General features: G+C 38.5%; 1 protein-coding gene and 1 long non-coding RNA gene across 3 annotated transcripts; both read right to left on the bottom strand.

The window, feature by feature from the left end:
* Positions 1 to 762: 762 nt before the first annotated feature.
* Positions 763 to 4,159, bottom strand: LOC109074843. Of its 2 annotated transcripts, none has more exons than XR_006154433.1 (5): positions 3,842 to 4,159; positions 3,576 to 3,641; positions 3,146 to 3,214; positions 1,514 to 1,576; positions 763 to 942 (listed from the first exon to the last, which is right to left on the bottom strand). It is a non-coding gene; the product is annotated as an uncharacterized LOC109074843 (long non-coding RNA). The 2 variants fall into 2 exon arrangements; XR_006154432.1 differs by lacking the exon at positions 763 to 942 and adding an exon at positions 1,118 to 1,182 and having other exon boundaries at positions 3,842 to 4,155.
* Positions 4,160 to 5,198: 1,039 nt separating this feature from the next.
* Positions 5,199 to 6,797, bottom strand: LOC122136951 (scavenger receptor cysteine-rich type 1 protein M130-like; the record flags this gene model as incomplete). The annotated part of the gene is made up of 5 exons (XM_042721496.1): positions 6,742 to 6,797; positions 6,343 to 6,645; positions 6,155 to 6,226; positions 5,437 to 5,751; positions 5,199 to 5,314 (listed from the first exon to the last, which is right to left on the bottom strand). Coding segments are annotated over exons 2-5 (717 nt in total), but the record flags the coding sequence as incomplete, so codon positions are not given.
* Positions 6,798 to 23,669: the final 16,872 nt, after the last annotated feature.

Raw genomic sequence — 23,669 nt, 5'->3', positions numbered from 1 at the left:
ACTTTTTTTTGTAACTTTTACAATTTCCCTTATAAAAATTAACCATAGCCTTAAAATTAATTAATGCATTTATTATATAAAAAGTAAATAAAAACAAAAATTGGTTACTATAGTTAAGCCATGGTAACCATGCACAAATTAACCATGGATTTACTACATACCATAGTATGACCATGGTATTAGTACAACTGTGGTAACAAATGGTAATTAAAATGCCAAAAAATAAATAAATAATTGTTTTGTTGGGGTAATTTTGTTGTGGTCTGTGCTACTTGTGTGCTTCTTTAATTGTTTGTGTTGTGAGGATTTGCAGTGTGTTTTTTATTTGGTTGTGTTGGGAGTATTTGCAGCACATGTGCTCTCAGACTGATGAAGATGTTTTCTTTATTTGCTGGTGCTTTTTCTATTTGCATGTGTTTTCTGAAGTTGCAGCTCGATGTGATATAATTCACCGTAACATTCTAATGCCCTTTAGCAAAATATTAACAGTGAACCATCAGTGAATGATATTTTGATATTTAATATTATGATATTATTAAGTTGAAGATACTGTAATCCATTAATGATGGGTGGTAGCTGAATGGTGAACGATCTGAACTAAACACAATTATGTTTATACAAAGTAACTGAATATCAGAAAATGACAGGTTTTTATTCTCTCAAATTTCTAAGGCTACACAATAGAAAAGATTTGTAAAAGCGTCTGGAAAAAGTGAAGCACCTTTTGAAAAGGTCATGAAAGCAAAGCATTTTTTCAGTCAAAAATTGCAATTGTATATTTCAGTACAGAATGTAACAAAACACTGTTAGATTGCAACTGAAACTTATACAGTAAGATTGCTGAAACTTTAAAAAGCTTTAAAAGTTTCTGAGGCAGTGTGTGAGGTTTGAGTTATACAGCTCCTGCCTGTTTTCCTGGATCCTCCTCCACATCATCATAGTCTGTTATTGGAAAACAAGAGAACGATTCATTAATCAATACATACATTAAAATGCATAATAAAAAAACATTACAACACTAAAACTAGCAGTAAATTTAAATGAGCTTTTATAACAACAGAAATTGATCATATAAAGTGATTATAAAGACTAAATGAAGTTGTAAATATCGTACCAAACAAGTCACTCTATAGATATATTCTCTGACATTCTTCACATCATCATACTCCTCCTGAACAGCCTCTGATATAAATGTGGCTATTATTAATTACATGAACAAATAGACATATATCAGGGGTGACCAATCCTGCTCCTGGAGGACCAGAGTCCTGCAGAGTTTAGTTCTGACCCCAATTAAACACACCTGAACCAGCTGATCAAGGTCTTCAGAGTCACTAGAGACTTCCAGACAGGGGTGTTGGGACGAGATGGAGCTAAACTCTGCAGGACACTGACCCTCCAAGAGCAGGTTTGGAAACCACTGGACTACATACTTTATTTGGCACAATAATTTGAAGAAAAATAAATAAAAAACCCTGTTCCAATCTAGAAGGATGTAAATTGAATCCCACACCTGTTTTTTTATTGGAGAACTGTCGTATGATGACAACATCATCATAGTTTCCTGGTAAGTCATCTACAACAAAATAATGAAAAATGAAATTCATCCATCAAATTAACAAAATTTTGGATATTGAAACTATGCATATATATAATTAAAAATAATTAAAAAAATAAAATAAAACAATAAATATAAACTACTATATAGTATATGTATATACACTATATATAGTCGTGGTCAAAAATATTGGCACCCTTGGTAAATATGATCAAAAAAGGCTGTGCAAATTCATCTGCATTGTTAATCCTTTTAGTCTTTTATTTAAAAAAATTCACAAAAATGTGTCCTTTCATTGGATAATAAGAATTTAAAATGGGGGGAAATATCATTATGAAATAAATGTTTTTCTCTAATACACATTGGCCACAATTAATGGCACCCTTTTATTCAATACTTATTGAAACCTCCATTTGCCAGTTTAACAGGTCTACATTTTCTCCTAAAAGTAAGTCACTTACTGATTTTTTTATCAGTTGGTATTTGATAGAATCCATGATGCCATGTATCTAAACAAGATGTCCAGGACCTCCAGCAGAAATATAGGCCCACAACATCAAAAATACAGCAGTATACTTCATTGTACACATGGGGTACTTTTTTTTCTCTGTGTTCACCAAATCCATCTTGAGTGTTTACTGCTAAAAAGCTCCTTTTTTTGGTTTCATCTGATCATAGAAGCCATTCCCATTTAAAGTTCCAGTCTTGGCTGATAACTGAATATGCTTTAGTTTGTTTTTGGATGAGCTAGGAGAATTTTTCTTGTAACCCTCCCAAACAACGTGTTGATGTAGGTTCTGTTTGACATTTTTTTTTAAAGGTTTTCTGAACCAGAGACTCAACTATTTTCTGTAATTCTCCAGCTGTGACCCTTGGAGAGTCTTTAGCTACTCAAACTCTCCTTCTCACCGCACATTAGGACGATATAGACACACGTCCTCTTCCAGGCAGTTTTGTAACGTTTTCTGTTGGTTGGAAATTCTTAATTATTGCCCTGATTGTGGAAATGGGAATTTTCACTGCTCTAGCTCTTTTCTTAAAGCCACTTCACTAATTTGTGAAGCTAAATTATATTTTGCTGCACATCAGAAATATATTCTTTGGTTTTTCACATTGTGATGGATGATTAAGGGAATTTGGGCTTTGTTTTCCCTCCTCTTTATACTTCTGTGAAACAGGAAGCCAGAGCTGGATTGATTTCATGTTTATAATCATGCTGGAGTGCTCAAAATTGTGAATATGAATGGGAATATACTTCAGAGATATTTTACTCATAAGAATTTATAGGGGTGCCAATAATTGAGACCAACGAGTATTTGAGAAAAACATTCATAACAATGATATTTCCCCTCCGTTTTAAATTCTTATTATCCAATGAAATTATACATTTTTGTGAATCTTTTAAATAAAAGACCAAAAGGATTAACAATGCAGATGAATTTTCACAGCCTTTTTTTTTAATCATATTTACCAAGGGTGCCAATATTTTTGGCCACGACTGTATATATATATATATATATATATACACACACACCCACACACACACAGTGTTAAAACTAATTATAGAAATAATTATAAGAACTAAACCTGTAGCATAATGTCTCAGTCCAACAGTGATTATATCATCATAGTTCTCTGGTGTGATTTGTTGCTCTTCTAAATGAGTTAAAAACAAAGAGAGAACAGACATTAGTCAGAGCAGAAGGGAAAGATGGGATAGAAGTACAGGGTGTTCAATGGATTGTACTATTGTTGATCAACATACTAATTGTTCAAATGTCAACACATCTTTCCAAAAAAACTTTCAGTAATCAAAAACTTTTTGAAAATGATGTGATCTAGGACCTTTGTACAGTGCATGCCACTGTTAATACTGTAAGTCTGTCCCTCACATCCTCATTTTTATCCGCATACAATGTGCTATCTACCTTGACTAAGCTCTATAAACAGAAACAGGTTTACTGTTCACAGGCACAAAAGTTTAAAGAAGTGAAACCCATCAGCTGAAGTCACTCACCTGTTGGGCCTTTAGTGCTGGAGAAATCATTATGGTATTCAGGTGTGACTCCTTCTGCAGATATTGCTTTAATAAAAAATATAAAAATGAATGAATGAATAAATAAATAAAAAACATATCTAAATTATGATTTGAATGGTGTATATAATTTCTGTTAAGATAACTTACTATGGGAATATTTTTAGAAATGTTTTAATTAATTAAATATGCATTACACAACATACAGTACATAGGGTTTAGTAGCGGGTGACATTACGTCCTCCAACCTGAAAGAAGCTCATCAGCATCTTCATACCCAGAATGCTGTTCTTCAGAAAGGACACTTCCTGTTATGGAGTAGAACCATCAGACAGATGTTCACAATCACAAATCTGCCAAAACCCCCCACTTCCTTTGGAACACTTAACACTAATTCTATAATTTCAAATAACACTCAAGGTCCCACAAACAAATCAGTGTGATTTATTCACTCATCCCTCTGTATAAAGTGATTATCCTGTTGATAAATACAAATCCAATACTATAGGGCTGCATGATAATGGTTAAACTGATAATCAAGATTATTTTGATTAAAATTATAATCACGATTATTAATAAAGATTTTTCTATCCTGCTAAAAAAAAAAAAAAAAACTGCTAAAACCAGCCTAAACTTAGCTGGTTTAAGCTGGAAGTTGCTGGTTTTAGCTGGTCTCCCAGCTTGGTCAAGCTGGTTTTAGCTGGCTGTGACGGTCGGGCTAGTTTGTTTGGTGTGTTCTACTTATTGGGCTCACATCAGCGGCAGTTTGCCCGATTTAACATGTCAAATCGACGTCGGGAGCATTGGTGAGAGTGAAAGCTCTGATTGGATGTTCAGTTTAGCGAACAAGTCAGTGCCCGAGAATTAAAGCAAAAGTGATAAAAACAAGCATGTAAATGAAGGCAGTACAGACAGAAGGCTGTTTAAATGTTATGTGATCTTTCCCAATCATTCTAATATGTGAATGTTTTCATAACAACATGAGCTGCGTTACTGATATTCAAAATGGTAAGCAAGCGCTGCTTAATTTGTTTACATTTCGTATATCTGCGTTTATCTCGTATATCTTTGTTTCAGTTTTCTCCTTTTGAATGATGAATATATAATATTAATAGCTGCTGATATGAACAGCTCGTTCCTCTCACGCATGCGCAGAACAAACGTGTTAGTTTGCCCTCGGCTGCAGTCTGTGTGGTGTGTTCCAGCGCAGCTTTTCGGTCCGACGCTTATGTATTTGTTTATGTTTCGTTTTGGTTTGCGTTGGGTTGCATTATGTGTTTTTTTTTGTTTCGTTTTGGCAGACGTGGCATTCCATAGCTCTGAGTGAAGAGAGACTTTGTCTGTTAGTGGGTCTGTGCTGAATCTCCTCATAAACGGCCTCAGTCTTCGTCCTGTGTCTCCTCTTAGAGAGAGCTGTGAGTGTAGACAGACAAACCTGCTGTCAGTTCACTACACATGACTGATCACACACTGAATAAGACACAATATGACAGTCTCTGAATCTCTCCTACCTCTCCTCATCACTCTGTTCTGCTGAATCAGTATAAGCAGTGGCACTAAGAGCAGTAAGAGCACAACCCCCAGAACAATCACAAGCACTGGGGGGGAGAGAGACGCTGCTGGAGGAGTTTGTGGAGGAGAGACTGATGTTGAGCGCACTGGAGGAGAAACTGGAGGAGAAACTGATGCTGTTGTGGCAGAAGTAGTGGACACTGACAAATCTGTCAAATCTGTCAAAAAAGACACAGGAGGAGAAACTGGCTAGGGATGTTCTGAATATACCAATATTACACACTTTAAAATGGTTTGAAAATAAATACTATTTCTCAGTGATTGCTGTGACCTGCACAGGTGAGTCCAGCGTGCTCTTTGTGGGAGCAGTCAGTGTGGTTTTTCAGGGAGAGAGGACAGTCCCACAGGTGAATCTCATTCCCTCTGCACTCGACTCTGTTCATCCACACAACACCTTCACCAGCACCAAAGTCTGAATTCCCATCAGCCCTCAGTGCTGCTCCACAACCCAGCTGCCTGCAGACCACCTGAGCATCGCTGATGTCCCACTGATCATCACAGACTGAGCCCCACACAGCGTTATGATACACCTCCAGCCTCCCAGAGCACCGGCTGTCCCCTTCACTCAGTCTGAGAGGAACATGATCTAAAACACACACATCACAAAAGAGTAGATACATTAATTACCAGCAGAGTACTGACAGAAAAGCAGCGTCTGCACAGGAGTATGTGTGTGATCATTTGTATATTCCAAGATGAAATCCTGCTGCTCTCTCATATTACAACACCATTATCTATGTCCCTATCGAAAAAAACAGCATATGCTGGTTAGATATGTTTTGAAGCATGGCAGCTGGTTTGAGCTGGCCCTAAGCAACTAGCTCATGCTCAGGACCAGCTCATAACCAGCTTTTAACCAGCTCATGACAAACTAAGGACCAGCTCAAACCAGCTGCCACGCTTCAAAACATACATAACCAGCATGTGCTGGTTTTTTCAACAGGGGTTGCATTCAACATTCATAATTTTCATGGTTGTTTTGAACTTACCTGAACAGTGTCTCTGATGGGGAGATGTGGAGCATGTCAGAGAGCTTCGAGGAGACTCATGACTCTCCTGTTCTGTAACAACAATTAAATTATTATTAAATGTATTCCACACATACTCTCAAAGCACTAATAATGAAGGATAACTCTTGTATTGTTTACTGATGGAAAAAAAAAAACATCTGTTTCACCTGAACAAATGATTTTGGCCACATCATCATCACCACAGTTATTTTGTCCCCAAAATGAAGATGGACACTGCCATAAAGAGGAATCATGTGGTCGACATGTAACTTTATCCAGCCAGTTAGGAGCTGATTTCACTCTTGATGTAGAATCAGACAAAACACCAGATCTTCCACAGTTCAGCTCTTGACAGATCAGACTCACTGTGTCTCTGTCCATCTTGTTGTAACACACATTTCCCCAGGATCCATTGTAGAAAACCTCCACATTCCCTTCACAGCCCTCAGTTAACCTGATTTCTTTAAACTCTACATAAAAAAAATAATTTTAAAATCACAAATTTGAAAAATGTGAACATTATGGACACTTGAATTTTGAAATGTGTAAAGCCTTATACTTATCACCTGAGCACACGACTCCTACATCCTCCTTGTGATTACAGTCATGTTTTCCCCAGCCTGGAGAAGAGCAGCTCCACAGGGACGTCTCATTCCCCTCACACTCCATCTCATCCAGCCATATGGGCCAGAACCAGGACCAAACCAGGCTGGTACCTGCTGGTTACTGAGGGCCACTCCACACTGCAGCTCTCTGCACACCACATGGGCATCTTTAATATCCCAGGAGTCATCACACACTGTCCCCCATGAGCCGCTGTGAAAAACCTCCAGCCTCCCTGCACAGTCTCCCCCAGAACCCACCAGCCTGATGGACCCACGACCTGATATTCAGAGAAAGAAAAACACATTATTGATCACTAACAACTGAAGAATCTGTCCAGATGTTGTTGTTCTCACCAAGGCAGGTGATGTGCAGCTGTTGTGTGGAGCTGCAGTTGAGAGTTTGTGGAGAGCTGCAGTTCCCCAGATGAGCTTCCCTCCCAGAGCACTGGAAGCCCGTCACACACTCATGACTGTGTTCAGGACTGGATGAAGAGGAGCCGTAGAAGTTCAGCACAGAGGCCACAGCCCAGCTGTCTGCAAACCACAGAGGATTCAGTGAGACTCCAGGAGTCCAGCAGAACTCTCCTCCAGGACCTGATGGATGAAAACTTCCAGCTCCCCCTCACACTGTCTCTCTCCAGACAACCGCACCAGACCATCACGAAGAGCCAGAGAGGAACCTGAATTGTGTTAGAATGCAATGACATAGTGTTTATAAAAAAATAAAAAAATTAAAAAGTTTTTCTGCAGCATAATGCTCTCAAAGTCAAATTAAAGCTGCAAGCAGCGATGAAAGGGCCCTCGCACCCGGGCTCACCACCACCCGGTGGTCATAGGAGAACAGTGAATGTTGGACCATATGCTTATAAAATGGTAAATATTTGTGCCACATTTCCTGCAGCCAACAGGTGGCGCTGTCATTATAATATGAATATCGGCATGTAAATGTCTTCAGGCCATTACTCTTACCAAACAAGCAAAGTTTCGGACAGATCAGAGATCGCATTTTTAAGTTAGTGTTAAAGAAGTAATTTCCTGTTGCCAGCAGGTGGGGCTAAGAGCTATTAAAATAAATATTGGCCGCTAAAGATGAGTTCAGGCTAGGATTCATATCAAACACACGCTTAATGAACTTTGGGGCAGACCAGATATTGCATGTTTAAGTTAGTTTTAAAACAAGTAATTTCCTGTCCGCCAACAGGTGGCGGTATGATTATAACTGAAACATTGGCCTTAAGATCTGTTGAAACCAGGAATCTTATCAAAACGTGAAGTTTAGGGCAGATCAAACATTTCATGTTTAAGTTAGTTTAAAATAAGTCATTTCCTGTTGCCAGCAGGTGGCGCTATATAATTATTAAGTAATTTGAATATTGGCCTTTTAGTTGTGTGTTTTCAGGCCAGGACTCTTATAAAAAAACGTGTGAAGTTTGGGGCGATTTTGGCTTGTTATTGTTTTGTGGGTGTTTTTATTATTTGACTTTTATTAATATTGGAGTGTAAGTGTTTTCAGGAAAGTGTTGCTAGCATGTTTGAGAATTATTTCTAGCATGATTTAGCACACTAATGGCATATTTTTACTGTCTTGCTAAATAGTGTATAAGTGTTAAAAACATGTCACTTCCTGTTGTCAGTAGGTGGCAACTATAACTATAACCAAATATGAGGATGTAGATATCTTCAGGCCAGAACTCTAATCAAACTTTGTGAAGTTTGAGGCAGATTGGACATTGTATGCACGAAGTAACAGTAATGTTCTGCACTTCACTGCTTCACTGCATAATAGGATGCTTTAGCATTTAGCTAAGTGTTTGCTAGCATGTTTTAGTATGTGTTCTAGCATGTTACCAGTTGTAATTTAGCACTTGCTGACACCTTTTTAATATGTTTGCTAGGAGTCCATAACAGTGTTACACATGGACACTTCCTGTTGCCAGCAGGTGGCGCGATATGACTATAATTCGAATACAGGCATGTTGATATGTTCAGGACAGGACTCTTGTCAAATGTGTGAAGTTTGGGGCAGATCAGACATTGCTAGCCTGAGTTACAGCAACTTCCTTTTCACTGCATTAGTAGCATGCTTTAGCACTTAGCTAAGTGCTACTAGCATGTTTTAGTATGTTTCTAACAAGTTGCCAGTGTATTTAGCACTTCCTGACACTTTTTAATATGTTCTTAGGAGTCCATAACAGTGTTAACCATGACACTTCCTGTTGCCAGAAATGGCAAAAACTGCACAAAAGTTGTACAGGAAATTCAAAATAACTTACTTCCTGTCGGGTTTTGGATTTTGTCCCAAGATACTTTTTTTGTAGGGAAATGGTGTTTTACACGTATATACCCAATTTTTCATGCATGTATGTGCAAAAAAAACTTAGCTTGAGGTGCACTCCGTTGAAAATTTAACAGGTGGTGCTATCGAGCCATTTTGCCACCACCCACTTCTGAAACCTATATCAGATGTAAATTTTCACCAGTTGCTGATGCGTGTGCAAAGTTTCATGAGTTTTGGAGCATGTTTAGGCCCTCAAAAAAAAAATGGGATTCATTTCGGAGAAGAAGAAGAAGAAGCGGAAGAATAATAATAAACGGAGCAATTCCAAGAGGGTCCTCGCACCACCGGTGCTCGGGCCCTAAAATGTTTACCAGAGCAGATGACTCCAACATCTCGTCTGTGAGAACATTCAGCTCGACTCCATGAAGAGATGGAACATTCTGAGAGTTTTGTTTCATTCCCGTCACAATCAAACACAACATCAGCCCAGATTTCACCACTTCCCTCTCCAAACCAGGTCTGATCCCACAAACAGGACACAGCAATCCCCACACAATTCAGCTGTCTACAGAGGACACTGGCAGGTCTCATATCCCAGCATGCATCACACACTGTCCCCACTCTTTTGAGGAACTGAAGCTCCACTCTTCCAGAACAAGAGTCTGAGCCTTTTACCAGTCTGAGAATCAGTGTAACCTGAATATGAAGTAAAGAGTTCGAAAACAATGCATAAAACAAACTAAGCTGTCATTAGATTGATCACATTATAAACTCAAACCTAAGACATGACCTACAGTAGTATCAAAAATAAAGAGATGCTGAATATTTATACTTAACCAGAGCAGATCAGTCCCACAATGTTGTCAAAGGTGCAGTTGTGTTTGAGTGATGATACTGAACAGAATGAAAAATATGAGACTCATTTTCTCTGCACTGAATCTCTTGTGTCACATCTGAGCGTCTCCTTTGTCAAAATCAGCTGCTCCCAGCACCTGTACAGGAGCGCCCACAGTCCAGCTCTCTACACAACAAACCTCTGCATCCTGCTGGTCAAAAGACAGCGTCAACACACTGGACATCCACGTCTGATCATGAAGTATCTCTAACCTCCCAGAGCAAAGATTAGAACCATCACAAGAGTGCTCTGGCGCGTTTGTGACCTGTTTATATTGCATAAAAGTGAGCATAAGGTGAGCAGGGTTTTGTTTAAACAGGTTTTTGTTTTTTAACACCGGTGGTGCTGGAGTTTTGAACAACTCAAAGTGTTTTCTACATATATACATTTTTAATTGTTTTACTGTAGTACATCATGTTTTTTTAAATTGAATTTTCCCAAAAATGAAAATTGTAATCTCATTGTAGTAGTATTTACTGAAAATGCTTTTTCTTGAAGCTGGACAGTTGAGGGTCACCAATGCCTTTAAACTATGGATGGATGGGTATGCTGTAATATATTTCTTTAAATCATTGTGAAAAAAATGCAGTAAACTAAATCATGGCAAGAAAAATTTACATTTTATCATTTCAAGATTGCCTAATTCTTAAGTGGTAATTAATTCTAAGAATTTAAAAACAGACATGTTTAAATTGGATATGCAGCTAAAAACCACATCCAAAAATATACAGGTGCTTTCTCAATAAATTAGAAATGTCGTGGAAAGAAAAAAAAAAAAAAGTTCATTTTTTTTTTCAGTAATTCAAACTGTGAAAAACTCGTGTATTAAATTCAAATGCACACAGACTGAAGTAGTTTAAGTCTTCTGTTCTTTTTAATTGTTGATGATTTTGGGCTCACAGTTAACAAAAACCCACCAATTCACTATCTCAAAAAAAACACAGACAACACACAACACAAAAAAAAAAAAAAACATTTTTAGTGAACTGTTGGCCTTCTTGGAAAAAAAGTATTTGTGTTCATTTACTGTACATGTACTCAGTACTTGGTAGGGGCTCCATTTTGCTTTAATTACTGCCTCAATTCGGCTCATCGGCTGGCATGGAGGTGATCAGTTTTGTGGCAATGCTGAGGTGATATGGAAGCCCGGGTTTTTCTTTGACAGTAGGCCTTTAGGCTCATCTGCATTGTTTGGTCCTCTTGTTTTTCATTTTCCTCTTGACAATACCCCATAGATTCTCTATGGGGTTCTGGTCTGGTGGAGTTTGCTGGCCAGTCCCCAAAACACACCAAAAAAACACACCATGGTCATTTAACCAAGTTTTGTTGCTTTTTGGGCAGTGTGGGCAGGTGCCAAAAATCCTGCTGGAAAAATGAAATCAGGCATCTTTCAAAAAGCTGGTCAGCAGAAGGAAGCATGAAGTGCTCCAAAATGTCCTTGGTAAAACGAGTGCAGTGACTTTGGTTTTCAAAAATTTCACAATGGACCAAACACCAGCAGATGACATTGCACCCCAAATCATTCACAGACTGTGGAAACTTATACACTGGACTTCAAAGCAACTTGGGCTATGAGCTTCTCTACACCTTCCTCCAGACTCTAGGACCCTGTTTTCCAAATGAAATACAAACAAAAACTTGCTCTCATCTGAAAAAGAGGACTTTGGACCACTGAGGCAACAGTCCAGTTCTTCTTTTTCTTAGGACCCAAGTAAGGGACACCACAGTAGTGGCTTCAAACAAGAGGAATACGACTGTAGCCAAAATTCCTTGACAACATCCTGTGTGTGTTGGATCTTGATGCCTTGACCCCAGCCTCAGTCCCTTCCTTGTGAAGTTCACTCAAATTTTTGAATCGATTTTGCTTGACAATCCTCATAAGCGCTGCGGTTCTCTCGCTTGGGGTTGTTGTGCATCTTTTTCTTCCACACTTTTTCCTTCCCACTCAACTTTCTGTTAACATGGCTTGGATACAGCACTAGTGAAGTCTGTGAACAGCCAGCTTCTTTGGGCAATGGATGTTTGTGGCTTTCCCTCCTTGTGAAGGGTGTCAATGATTGTCTTCTGACAACTGGTCAGATCAGCAGTCTTACACATGATTGTGTAGCCTAGTGAACACAAAATGACGAGGACCATTTTGAAGGCTCAGGAAACCTGCTTTGGAGTGTGTTTTTGAGTTGACTCAGCTGATTTGCCCATGTCACCATACTTTCTAATTGTTTATTGTTGAGATAGTGAATTGGTGGTTTTTTGTTAAATGTGAACCAAAATCATCACAACCAAAAGAACCAAAGACTCTTAAACTACTTCAGTCTGTGTGCACTGAATGCTTATTTTAATACACAACGCGTTTCACAATTTGAGGGGAATTACTGAAATAAACTTTTCCATGACATTCTAATTTAGTGAGAAGCAACTGTATATCTTTATTTCCTTACATAATTAAGACAAAAATTATCAGAAAGTGAGGAATGCTTTGAGGTTAAATTTTATTCACCTGAGCATTTATGACACCAGCATCATGATTATGAGTGCAGACAGGTTATTCCATCCTGCTGAAACCACAGTTCTCAGTGTAAGGACTCTGTTCCTAAACATTGTTAAAACACATCATCCAGATTGGTCCGGAGCCTTACGACCCAAAATGAGAATTAATAAAAAAACATCTACAGGTTCTCCACAGTCCAGCTCTACGAACACAACACTGCAGCAGCAGGCATTATCCCAGCTATCATGACACACTGTTCCCCACTGACCTACTGTGAAGAACCTCCACTCTACCAGCGCCAAAAGGGACTGTTACCATTTACCAGTCTCACATGCCTTACATCTAAGAGAGAAAGACAGAGACTAAAATCAATCAATCATTCTAAAGAGATGTCATTGTGTTAAAATAAGCATAACTACTAAATATATAAAAATAATAGAAAAACTGAAAAATATCAAATATACAGAAAAAAAAAAAAAAACCACAGAATTACAGTGTCATATTTTTATGCATTTTAGTTAATTCTTTGAGCTGTGGGTGTGGTGAGGGCCACAAACAAGTTGCAATGGGACACATATGATCCTAGTTATGCTACTAATTTCTCTCATATTTAATCTCTTACCAGCACACTGAAGTGCCTGGTAATCATCATGAGAGCAGACTGGTTTCTTGATGCTGGACACATTGAATCTGAGATTCATTTCCTCTGCACTGAATCTCTTGTGTCCACAACTGATGTCTCCTTTGTCACAAAGCAGCCTGCTCCCAAAGCCCCTGTACAGGGGGCCCCACAGTCCAGCTCTCTACACACAACCTCTGCATCCTGCTGGTCAAAGAGAGCGTCACACACTGACTTCCATGTCTGATCATGAAGTATCTCTCTAACCTCCCAGAGCAGCGAAGGAGACCTCCAACCAGTCTGACTACCTGAAGTAGTGAAAGAAAATAAAATAAAAGTTCCATCTAACCATTGTTATCATAGAGTTATAAACAACCACATTTATCTAAAATAAAAGGCAAGGCAAGGTTATTTATATAGCACATTTCGTACCACAATGGAATTCAAAGTGCTTTACATAAAAGAAAAGTAAAAATAATCATGAAGAAAAAAATAATAACAAAAATAAACAAACAAGCAATTTTAAAACATAAAAACAAGCAATTTTAAAACATTGGAATTGATTTAAAAATTTGACTTATTTAAAATGAATTTAAAACAGTTAAAAAATAGAAAAATGATTTACATAGAAATACAGTGAATACGTAAAATACAGTGCAATCAGTTCGGACATCGCACAGTGCTCATTCAATAAAATGCACAGCTAAACAGATGAGTTTTGAGTCTAGATTTAAAAAGGTGACTAATGTTTTAGCACATCTGATCTCTTCTGGAAGCTAATTCCAACTGCAGGAGGCATAGTAACTAAAGGCGGACTCCCCTTGTTTTGTGTGAACCCTTGGTATTTCTAACTGACTCGATCCTAATGATCTGGAGTGGTCTGTTAGGTTTATATTCAGTGAACATATCTGCCATATATTTTGGTCCTAGGTCATTGACGTGATTTATAAACGAGTAAAAGTACTTTAAAATCAATCCTAATTGTAACTGGAAGCCAATGTAAGGACCTGAGGACTGGTGTGATATGCTCAAGATTTTCTGGTTCTAGTCAGCCGGGTAGAGCTGTCTAATGGTCTTTTTGGGAAGGCCGGTGTGGAGACCATTACAGTAGTGCTGCTGGTGATAAAGGCATGAACAAGTTTCTCTAAGTCTTGACTGGAAACAAAACATCTAATTCTTGCAATGTTTTTTAGATGATAGTATGCGGGGATTTAGTTACTGCTTTGACATGACTACTGAAACTAAGGTCTGTCTCCAGAATCACAACCAAGATTCCTGACTTGATTTTTAGGTTGTTTGTCCCCTAGAGTCAAGGTATGCATTCACCTTGAAAACTTCATCTTTGTTTCCAAATGCAATAACTTCAGTTTTTTCCTTGTTTAACTGAAAGAAAAGTTCTGGCACATCCAACTATTAATTTCATCAACTACATTGGCATAGGGAGTCAATGGGGCTGTAGTCATTGGTGATAAGGCTAGGTAAATCTGTGTATCATCAGCATAGCTGTGATAGGCCATTTTGGTTCTTTCTCATAGATCTGGACTTAGTGGGAGCATATACAGGCTAAACAAGAGCGGTGCAAGAATTGAGCCTTGTGGGACTCCGCATGTCATGGACGTCTACTTAGACTTCATGCTCTCCTAGACTCACATAATAACCTCTCCCTTCTAAGTATCGACCTGAACCATTTGAGTACCATCCCAAGAAAGCCCGACCCAGTTTTCCAGTCTCTCGTAGTAGTTATGTTATGATCGGACTGTGTCAAACGCAGCACTGAGATCTAGCAATACCAGCACTGATATTTTTGCCAGAGTCAGAATTTAGGCGAATATCATTATTTATCTTAATGAGCGCTGTCTCTCTGTGCTGTGATGCAGTCGGAAACCAGATTGAAAATGTCCAGGTATCCATTTGAGTTTAAGTATTTGTTCAGCTGATTAAAAACTAACCTTTTCTATAATTTTTGCCTATAAAAGGAAGATTAGATATTGGTCTATCATTGCTCACAATGGTGTTATCAAGATTGCTCTTTTTCAGAAGGGGCTTTACAAGGGAAACAACTGCAGTTTTTTCAGGGAGTTTGGAAATGTCCCAGAAAGAAGTGAGGCATTCACCACTTCTAAGAGATCTGCTTCTTAACAGTTAAGCACACTTTTGAAAAAAGTTGTAGGGAAGTGTGTCAAGATAGCAGGTTGACGATTTTTAGGTGCTGCCACTATTTCTTCCAAAATTTTGCTTTCACAATTGCTTCAAAAATAGACAATAGTATCTTTTTGATTATTGCGTCCAGATCTGTCTGACCTCTGCATTGCTTGAGGATGTGCTAATCGCCTTCCTGAATTAATGATCTTCTCAGAACAAGAAGCAGAAGCCAACTCATTGCATTTGCTAACTGAGAGCAGCATTCACTGGGAATCTGATTGGGGGGGGGGGGTTTGTCAGTCTCTCAACAGTGGCCAAAAAGAGTACGAGTGTTGTTTAAGTTACTGTTTATAAAGGTTTGAAAAGAAATTATGTCTAGCTGTGGCTAGTTTCACATTAAAAGCATGAAGGCAGGTCTTTATAGATGCTAATAGTGAATTTTAAGTTTCTTCTTCCGCTACATCCGCTCTGCTTTTCTGCATTGTCTTTTTCATCGTTTGAACGCTGTTGGATCTTCTCCAAAATGATTTCTGTTGTTTTCTTACTGACTATTTATTGGAGTCAATATCATCAATAACATTCTTAACTTTTGGTTAAAGGAATCAGAAGAATATCCACAGAGTCTGCAGACAATGCTTGGTGTTAAAGATATAGCCTCCATAGAACCGCACACTAGTGTTCTCGTTAATGCATCTCCTTCTGACAGAGACAGATTCTAGATTCAGTGGTAGCAGAGATCAATATATCAAAGAAAATACAGAAGTGAATCAGAACGTGCTACAGCCTTAATAACAATGGATGAAATGTTTAGACTCCTACTGATGATTAAATCTAGAAATGTGTCCACCTTTGTGTGTGGGTCCATGCACATGCTGAAATCAGGGGCAAAAGTGTTTTGAAAAACCTTATCATTCTTTTGTAGTTTTGTTTTCTGCATTATCTATGTGAAGATTAAAATCCCCTGCAATAGCAAAAACAGTCAAACTATGAGGAAATCATTGATAGCATTTCTGTGACCTCTTCAACAAAGGCTGGAGAGTATTTTGGAGGCCTGTAAATAATGATAAACAGAATGTGATTGGAGCGAATGTTTAAAAAATGTTTAACTTGATGGCCAAGTGCTTTGTGTCTTTACATCAATCTTAGTTTGATGCATTATAGGCCGCAGATAGATGAGTTTGCCCTTGAGCTTGAAAAGGCCTTAGACTTTCTATCACGTGATAAAAACTGAAATAGAGAAAGCTACTACAGGCACACTGGGTTCCTGCTTACTCTAAAGTAAACATTTCGTGATGTTGCTGCTATTATATCGCGGGGCCCGACACATCACTGAGAGCTTGCTATAAAGAAATTTGTTTTTTTGCTTCACCTACAGCCAATGAAGGGTTTGGGCCCGGCGTTGGGTGAGCGTCGGAATATTTCACAGGAACAGGGCCCTTATGCTATGGTGGGTTGGGGGGGCCCGCCATTTTCTCAGTTTAAAACATTTTAGCATTTCACTATGAGTGAGATTCCTGAATCCCAATATTGAACATTCTGGGAATCTTCCCATCATTTAGAGATTCTGACATTATTATTCACAATTTGTGAGTGTCCCAACTTTTTTGGTCGTGAATTGTAGTACTGTCAGATTTCTGTACAGACGCGAGTGACAACTGGGTGCTGCCAACACTTGGTGTTAAAATTTTATATAAATCTTTGCAACGAACCTTATAAGAATTTGCATTTGCATGAAGTAATTTCCCTTCAGATACAAAACCTATGGCTGGAGAGTATAATCTGAAATGAGATCACGCAATAACTCGTCACATTAAGGCGGGTTAAACGATTAGTGGTAATCAAATACTACAGAGATGCGAGGCACCAAAAAAGCTCCAGTGCAGAGAAACAGAGCCTGTAGTGTAGAAGGGAAGCTACGCTTTCTCACACCTAATTAATGAGACTGAATCGGCCTAGAAAATGACTCCATAGCAGTCGGCGTGCTCAGTGACCATGTTGGAAGGTGTGTCGTTAACTGTTCAGCACATTTGTTTTCAGTTAATGGCCCTTTACCGTTAAAAATGAAATCAATGTAAAGACGGATTGGAACTAGAAAAATGCGGCAGGCGTTCATGTGGTGATCACGCTTATTATGGTTGACGCTGGTCGATAGATTGTAAAGCCCTTACTTTAAAGTAGCTCACCTGAGCAGATGACTCAGGCATCTGTATCATGATTACAGTCATAATCCTTACAACAGAAATGATCCCTGCAGGTTGTGTTTAGGTAGTCTCTGATCCGAGTACACATCATCTGATTAAGTCCAGATTTGTGAGGTCCTGAGTCTGGTCCAAAATATGCATCACCCACAGCATCTACAAGGTTCTCCACTGATTCAGCTCTCTGCACTACTGCAGCTTCAGTCATATCCCAAGCAGCGTCACACACTATTCCCCACTGGCCTCTATGAAGAACCTCCACTCTACCAGCTTTGTGACTGCTGACCACCAGCCAACCTCACATTCACCGCGGTCTGTTTTATTGTATGCAGAGAAAAGAGAAGTAATACTTATAGACAGAGCAAACAAACCAATAAGAAAGAATCTCATAAAGAGAGAAAAATCAATCATTCATTCAGAGAGTCAGAAGATTTTTACATGGAATTTCAAGTGAATTGAATTAAATTTGCTCAAACCTGACACACACCAAATCAACATCATTATCATGTGAACAGGTTGTATTTGTGTAGCAGAGAGATCGATGTGAACAGAGGTGAATCACAGGACTCATTTCCTCTGCACTGAATCTCTTGTCTCCACATCTGAGTGTCTCCTTTACCAAAAAGCAGCTGCTCAGCACCTGTACAGGATTCCCCCACAGTCCAGCTCTCTCACACACAACCTCTGCATCCTGCTGGTCCAAAGACAGTGTCCCGCACACTGACATCCATAATCTGATCCATGAGAGTATCCTCTAAACCTCCAGAGAGCAGCTGAGAACCCCTCCAACCAGCCCTGATGCCTGAAAAAACATGAATATGAATTAACCTTTCAGAACAAAACATAAGCTACTTTCTTTTTTTCTTTTCACAATAAAGTTTTGAGTTTTACCTGAGCAGATGAGTCCTGCACTCTTGCTCTGACACACACCTGTAAGAAAACCCCCATGACATGGATCCACTTTTTCAGTGTGGACTCAGATCCAGCACACATCGCATTATTCATCCAGATTGGTCCTGATCCAAGTCCAACCTGAGCATCACTCAGAGCATCTACAGGTTCTCCACAGTCCAGCTCTCTGCACACCACTGCAGCATCAGCCAAATCCCAACCAACATCACACACTGTTCCCCACTGACCTCTGAAGAACCCTCCACTGTCCACTGCAGGGACTGTTTCCCATTAACGTCCAGCCGCACATGTATTATTTCTGCGCACAGTAAGGGGAAAAATTGGAAGAGATCTATCAAAATTAAATAAATCTTTTAGTAAGTTGAAACAGTCAACACATACCTCAGCCACCAGTCCAACATTACTGTCATGAGGGAACAGTTGTTTTCATGTGATTGTGATGTTGGACAGAGAGTGAATCTGAGACTCATTTCCTCTGCACTGAATCTCTCTTGTGTCCATCCTGAGTGTCTCCTTTGTCCAAAGCAGCTGCTCCCAGCACACCTGTACAGGAGCCCCACAGTCCAGCTCTCTACACACAAATCACTCTGCATCCTGCTGGTCAAGACAGCAGCGTCACACACTGACATCCACGTCTGATCATGAAGTATCTCTAATCTCCCAGAGCAGCGAGAACCTCCAACCAGCCTGACGCCTGAAAGAACATAAATAATTATAGTTCTGCCAGGTCCACTTTTGTCAAAATGACACTTAGCATACAGTTTGGGTTGGCGGTAAGGTTCTGTTCTGGGTAAAAACCATCCATGCAGCCTGTCATGAATAAGCAGGGAGAGCTGCAATAACCCCTTTAGAGTACACCAGGAACAGAACCATATATAGCAGACATTAATGCTCTTGATAACATTTAATGTAACATCCAGTGCTGTCAAAATTAAGCGCGTGCGCGTGCTATTAATTTTTCCAGTTTAACGGCGTTAAAAATATTTAATGCAGTTAACACAGACGCGGAGCCACCCCACTCATAGTCTCAGCCTCAGACGTCACGCCCATGGACCATTGGCTGAACGTCTGATGCAAATGGACAAACTCTTTGGCATTCCGATTATGAGGTGTGATTTATATGAGGTGTGATTTATGCATTTACTTTGCTAACTAAGCAATCAGTCGTGTCGATGGTTGCGTACCTTGTCGTGAGCAGAAGCCGTGACCAATGACGTGATGATAAGAAGGCGCTAGCACTTTTCGGTTGTCCCCCTTCTTGCGTGAGAAGATATGTGAGAAGCTACATGACGTCTGCGCCGTGTAGTCTGCAGTAACTTTTGCCAGTTGTCAAATGTCTTAAGTGCTATAGATTAGTGTTTTTTGTTTTGTTTTGAGCAAAAAGAAAGAAAAAACTTGTATGTTATAACATTTTAGCACCTCCAAATCCCTGAATATTTCATAATCTTCAGAATGTTGATGAAAATATGATGAGTAAAATTAAAATTACACTGCAAATATTAGCTAATCCAATGAACCACAATATTATTTAGAAGTGTTTATAACTTGTAAAAACAACAACCAGGAACAACCAATTCTCATCTCTTTTGTAAGCACCATATATGGTAAGATAATGGCAGTGTAAATTCAAATGGAAAGACAACATTTTTTTTTTTTGAGTTTTGTCCCAAGAACACCCATTAATCAAAAAATGGCTTAATGCATTAGCACAGTTAAATCCAAAGACCAAATTATGTCATTAATGATGGACCATGAGTAAACACTTCAAACACATGTAAGATGTTTAACTAGTTAATTTTGTAGTTTAGAAATGATAATATATTATACGTCTGGAAAGGCATAAATCAAAGTACACACATTCAATTTTTTAAATGAAAATGATTTCTCAAAAAAAGACTTGGCCTCATTTTTACAGATATTTTGTTGCCAGACGCGACTCATTCATAAAACACAAACACATCAGAGAATCAGCTTGGCGTCGTGCGTCAGCAGTCTCCTGGTGACAAAATATTATTTTTGCCGTCTTCTAGCGCTTCGTGAATTCAGCCGTCATCGTCAATGGAGGACGAAAAAAGCTCTCTTACAAAACTCTTCAAGATGTTCGAAAATGAAGCGGGAGTTTTGCCCCCAGCTCTGCATATTTTTTGAACTAACCCTTTATTCGCGATAACCAGTTAAATCCAGGGAAATCTCCAGCCATGTAATGTTTAACTAATGAATTTTTGTAGTTTACCTCACTTCAGAACATTAATTCATGGATTTCTCTAAAGTTGGCGCATTTTGTGCAATGTCTTCAAACACATCAAATAATTAACTCTGGTGCAGAAGTTTCTCAATTCAGTCCTGCGACATCATATTTGTAAATGAAACCTCACTTCAGAATTTAAATTCTGTGCGCCTTCCACCACCACGGACAATTGTGCATTCACTCTCAATGCACTTTGAATGGAACATATCACGTTAAGCTTCGAACTGGAATCATGGCAGAATATCCTGTGATGTCCACTTCGCAGGGCACTTACATTCGAATAGAACAAACGTCTGAAGCAGTAAGAGAAACATACAAAATGTGCAGAGCAGGGGGGCATCAGGCCTGTAAATGGTGAGAACCACTGCTCTGGTGTCACAATGTGAACTCAAATAACACACAATTATCCATAAGCAAGCATTCAGTAGCAAAACTGATGACACAACAGTCAGAATCTCAGGATAGTATAAACAAGAGCACAGGTGACTGCTTTAAAAATGCATCCTGGCACTAGAGAGAGAGCGGAAAGAATCACCGATAGGGTTTTACACAGTGTAGTAACTATACAGTATTGGACATTTCACTATTCGGTCTCCAGTAAACAGTATGACATATTGTACACATTCAAACTTGTGACTGTCAAATTTAGCCGTTTTTTTTTTTTTTTTTACCCATGTTTTTGCAGAACTGAGTCTGAAATACAACTGCCTAAGTGAAGCAGAGAAAGTGTTTTGTCAGAAGACCAAGAAATTTATTTTTGTACTATATACTACTGTAGTGAAATTTGTCCAATTTATGTATGTAATCAACAGTATACTGTGTTATGTTACATTTATAATAAATAAAAAAAAAAAGTGAAAAAAAAAGTGAGGGGATATTTGAATTATTTGTTAATAAACTAATGTTTTCTGAGTTGCAAAAATGAATTTGATGAACCTGACTTGCCATTTCCTCATTGGACGTGCCTTTAGAGAGAAATTCATCTTTACGGATTGCATAATGAAAGAGTTTTTGTTTTCGATTTGAATTATTTTGTTTCAAAATAGTAATTTAAAGCATTATATAGATCATGTCGGTGAAGCACTCCTGCTCAAGACCAAGAGGACAGAAAGCGCATTCTGTTTGTTTTCCTTATTTTACAAAAGCATAAGGTTTTGTTGATATTATGAATGCACACAAATACAAGCAGACCCTTTGCAGTTCTGAATGATATATACTCTTACCTTTATGAGCAAAAAAGACAGCTTATTTTTTAAAGTTTTCCACTGTTATTAAAAAAAAAAGTGCAAGTGATCGCTGCAAGTAGCCTCCATGACCTACAAAGCACACTTTAGCTTCCATTCTCCTCACAAACTTGATTGGATATCGCCTAACAGCACTCATTTATCTAGGTTTAATGTCTAAATTAATACTGTGAAATGCATGTAGTGTTATATGTCTGTTTATTTTAGGTAAGTCGTGTTGGTTTGAGAAGGCTAAATTGATCAAAGATAATGTTCAACTCACTGTCTGCTGCTGCCGCTTGCTCGTTCCTTTAAAAAACTAAAACTTGAATTTACCAAACATAAAATGTTCCAAAAATACTTCTAAATAAACTTAGAAAACAAAATGAAACATGAGGTTTTCATTTATACTTCTGCATCGTTGTCCACATCGACGTGCAGTACACATGCAAACTGCTAGTCTGTAGTGTCCACGGGCATGTTGCTTGTGTAACCCGCATACCACGGCAAAAGCTGAAGAAGCCGCTTGTCGGAGAAGCATCAGGCATGACGGTGGCAAATAAATATCAAAGAACAGATCATTTATTTAAAACTACAAAAAAGAGACGACAACGGAACAGCAAAAGATGGCATTCTTTTAATCTCCTCAAGGATTTGTACCATGGCAGAACAACTGTTTGTCGTGACAACAAAGTGATGCAATGCAACATTTTATAATAAATGATAAGACACTTGTTCTTTGCTTTGTTTCATTTCTGTGACATTAAAATATATTCAAGCGCAAGTCCCTCCATAAAACAATGTTTGGGACACCACGATCAAAACTAAGCATTTAGACAGTTCGATGTTAAATATTTATCCAAATTATGGTGACCAAATTATGTGTGTGTTAAAATAACATCTGTGATTTCAAAATGTAAAGAAATGCTTATATAACTGCACTGGCCATCGAAGCAAACCAACCCGTGACGTCACACGTGGTGGTACTGCAAGATGGCAGCTTGCTCCAAAAAAAAGCTATAACAAACACATTATTTTTTTCTTTAAAATGCTTACATTAATCACATTTGTTATATACTTTTTAATCAAAGCGGAAATCACTTTTACTAAATAATGTTAACTTAACTGACTGCTTAACTTAAAGTCATGTCACTCGGCACCCATCTTTGAAATGCCTCTCAGGCATGCAAGTGCAGCTCCTAATCTCTTTGAATGGGGAAACATCAAATTCTCCAAAATTGTTCAATAAGCTTACGATTAAATTTCAGATTTGAAAATCACAATTGAAAATCTGATAACAACTGTCTCATAAATGTTGTTTATTTTGCTCAAAAAGCGTTAAAAAGCTGTTGATCAGCTGTTGACTGTTTCTATAGCAACCGGGACTTCTAATGGCAGCTGCAGTGATGCGCCTGACTTTACCAACTAGCGCTTGGCTCTTTTTGCTCAGAGGGTGTGGCTTCGCTCGATAGAGCAGCCATATTGAGCATACTGCATTTTTCCCCATTCAAAACTATATGAGTGAAATGTCTTTAGCCGCTTCTTTCCACTGCACACCTACATTCGGACACGACTGTCACATTTCTCCCACTAGTGGCATTCGCAGAGTACTTAAAACTGGTTGTGCAGCAACCATAACCTTGGCTTATTCACTATGGTAAAATTAATGATTTGAATGAATATAATTCACGTATGAATGTATTGTCACAAAACAAATGACCCCAAAATAAAAAACATTGTAGGTTTTATTGGGCTAATCATGCAATAATGATTTAATAATTATAAAATAAACATTTTTTTGCTATAATTATTCTAAAGCACCATTTTACAGAAATAGTGTTTAAAGAATAATGTTAAAGTGAACAAAATATTGGTAATTCTAACCT

Source organism: Cyprinus carpio, chromosome B4, assembly GCF_018340385.1.
Source record: "Cyprinus carpio isolate SPL01 chromosome B4, ASM1834038v1, whole genome shotgun sequence".
NCBI lineage: Eukaryota > Metazoa > Chordata > Actinopteri > Cypriniformes > Cyprinidae > Cyprinus > Cyprinus carpio.
This window is presented reverse-complemented; position numbering and strand designations above follow the sequence as displayed.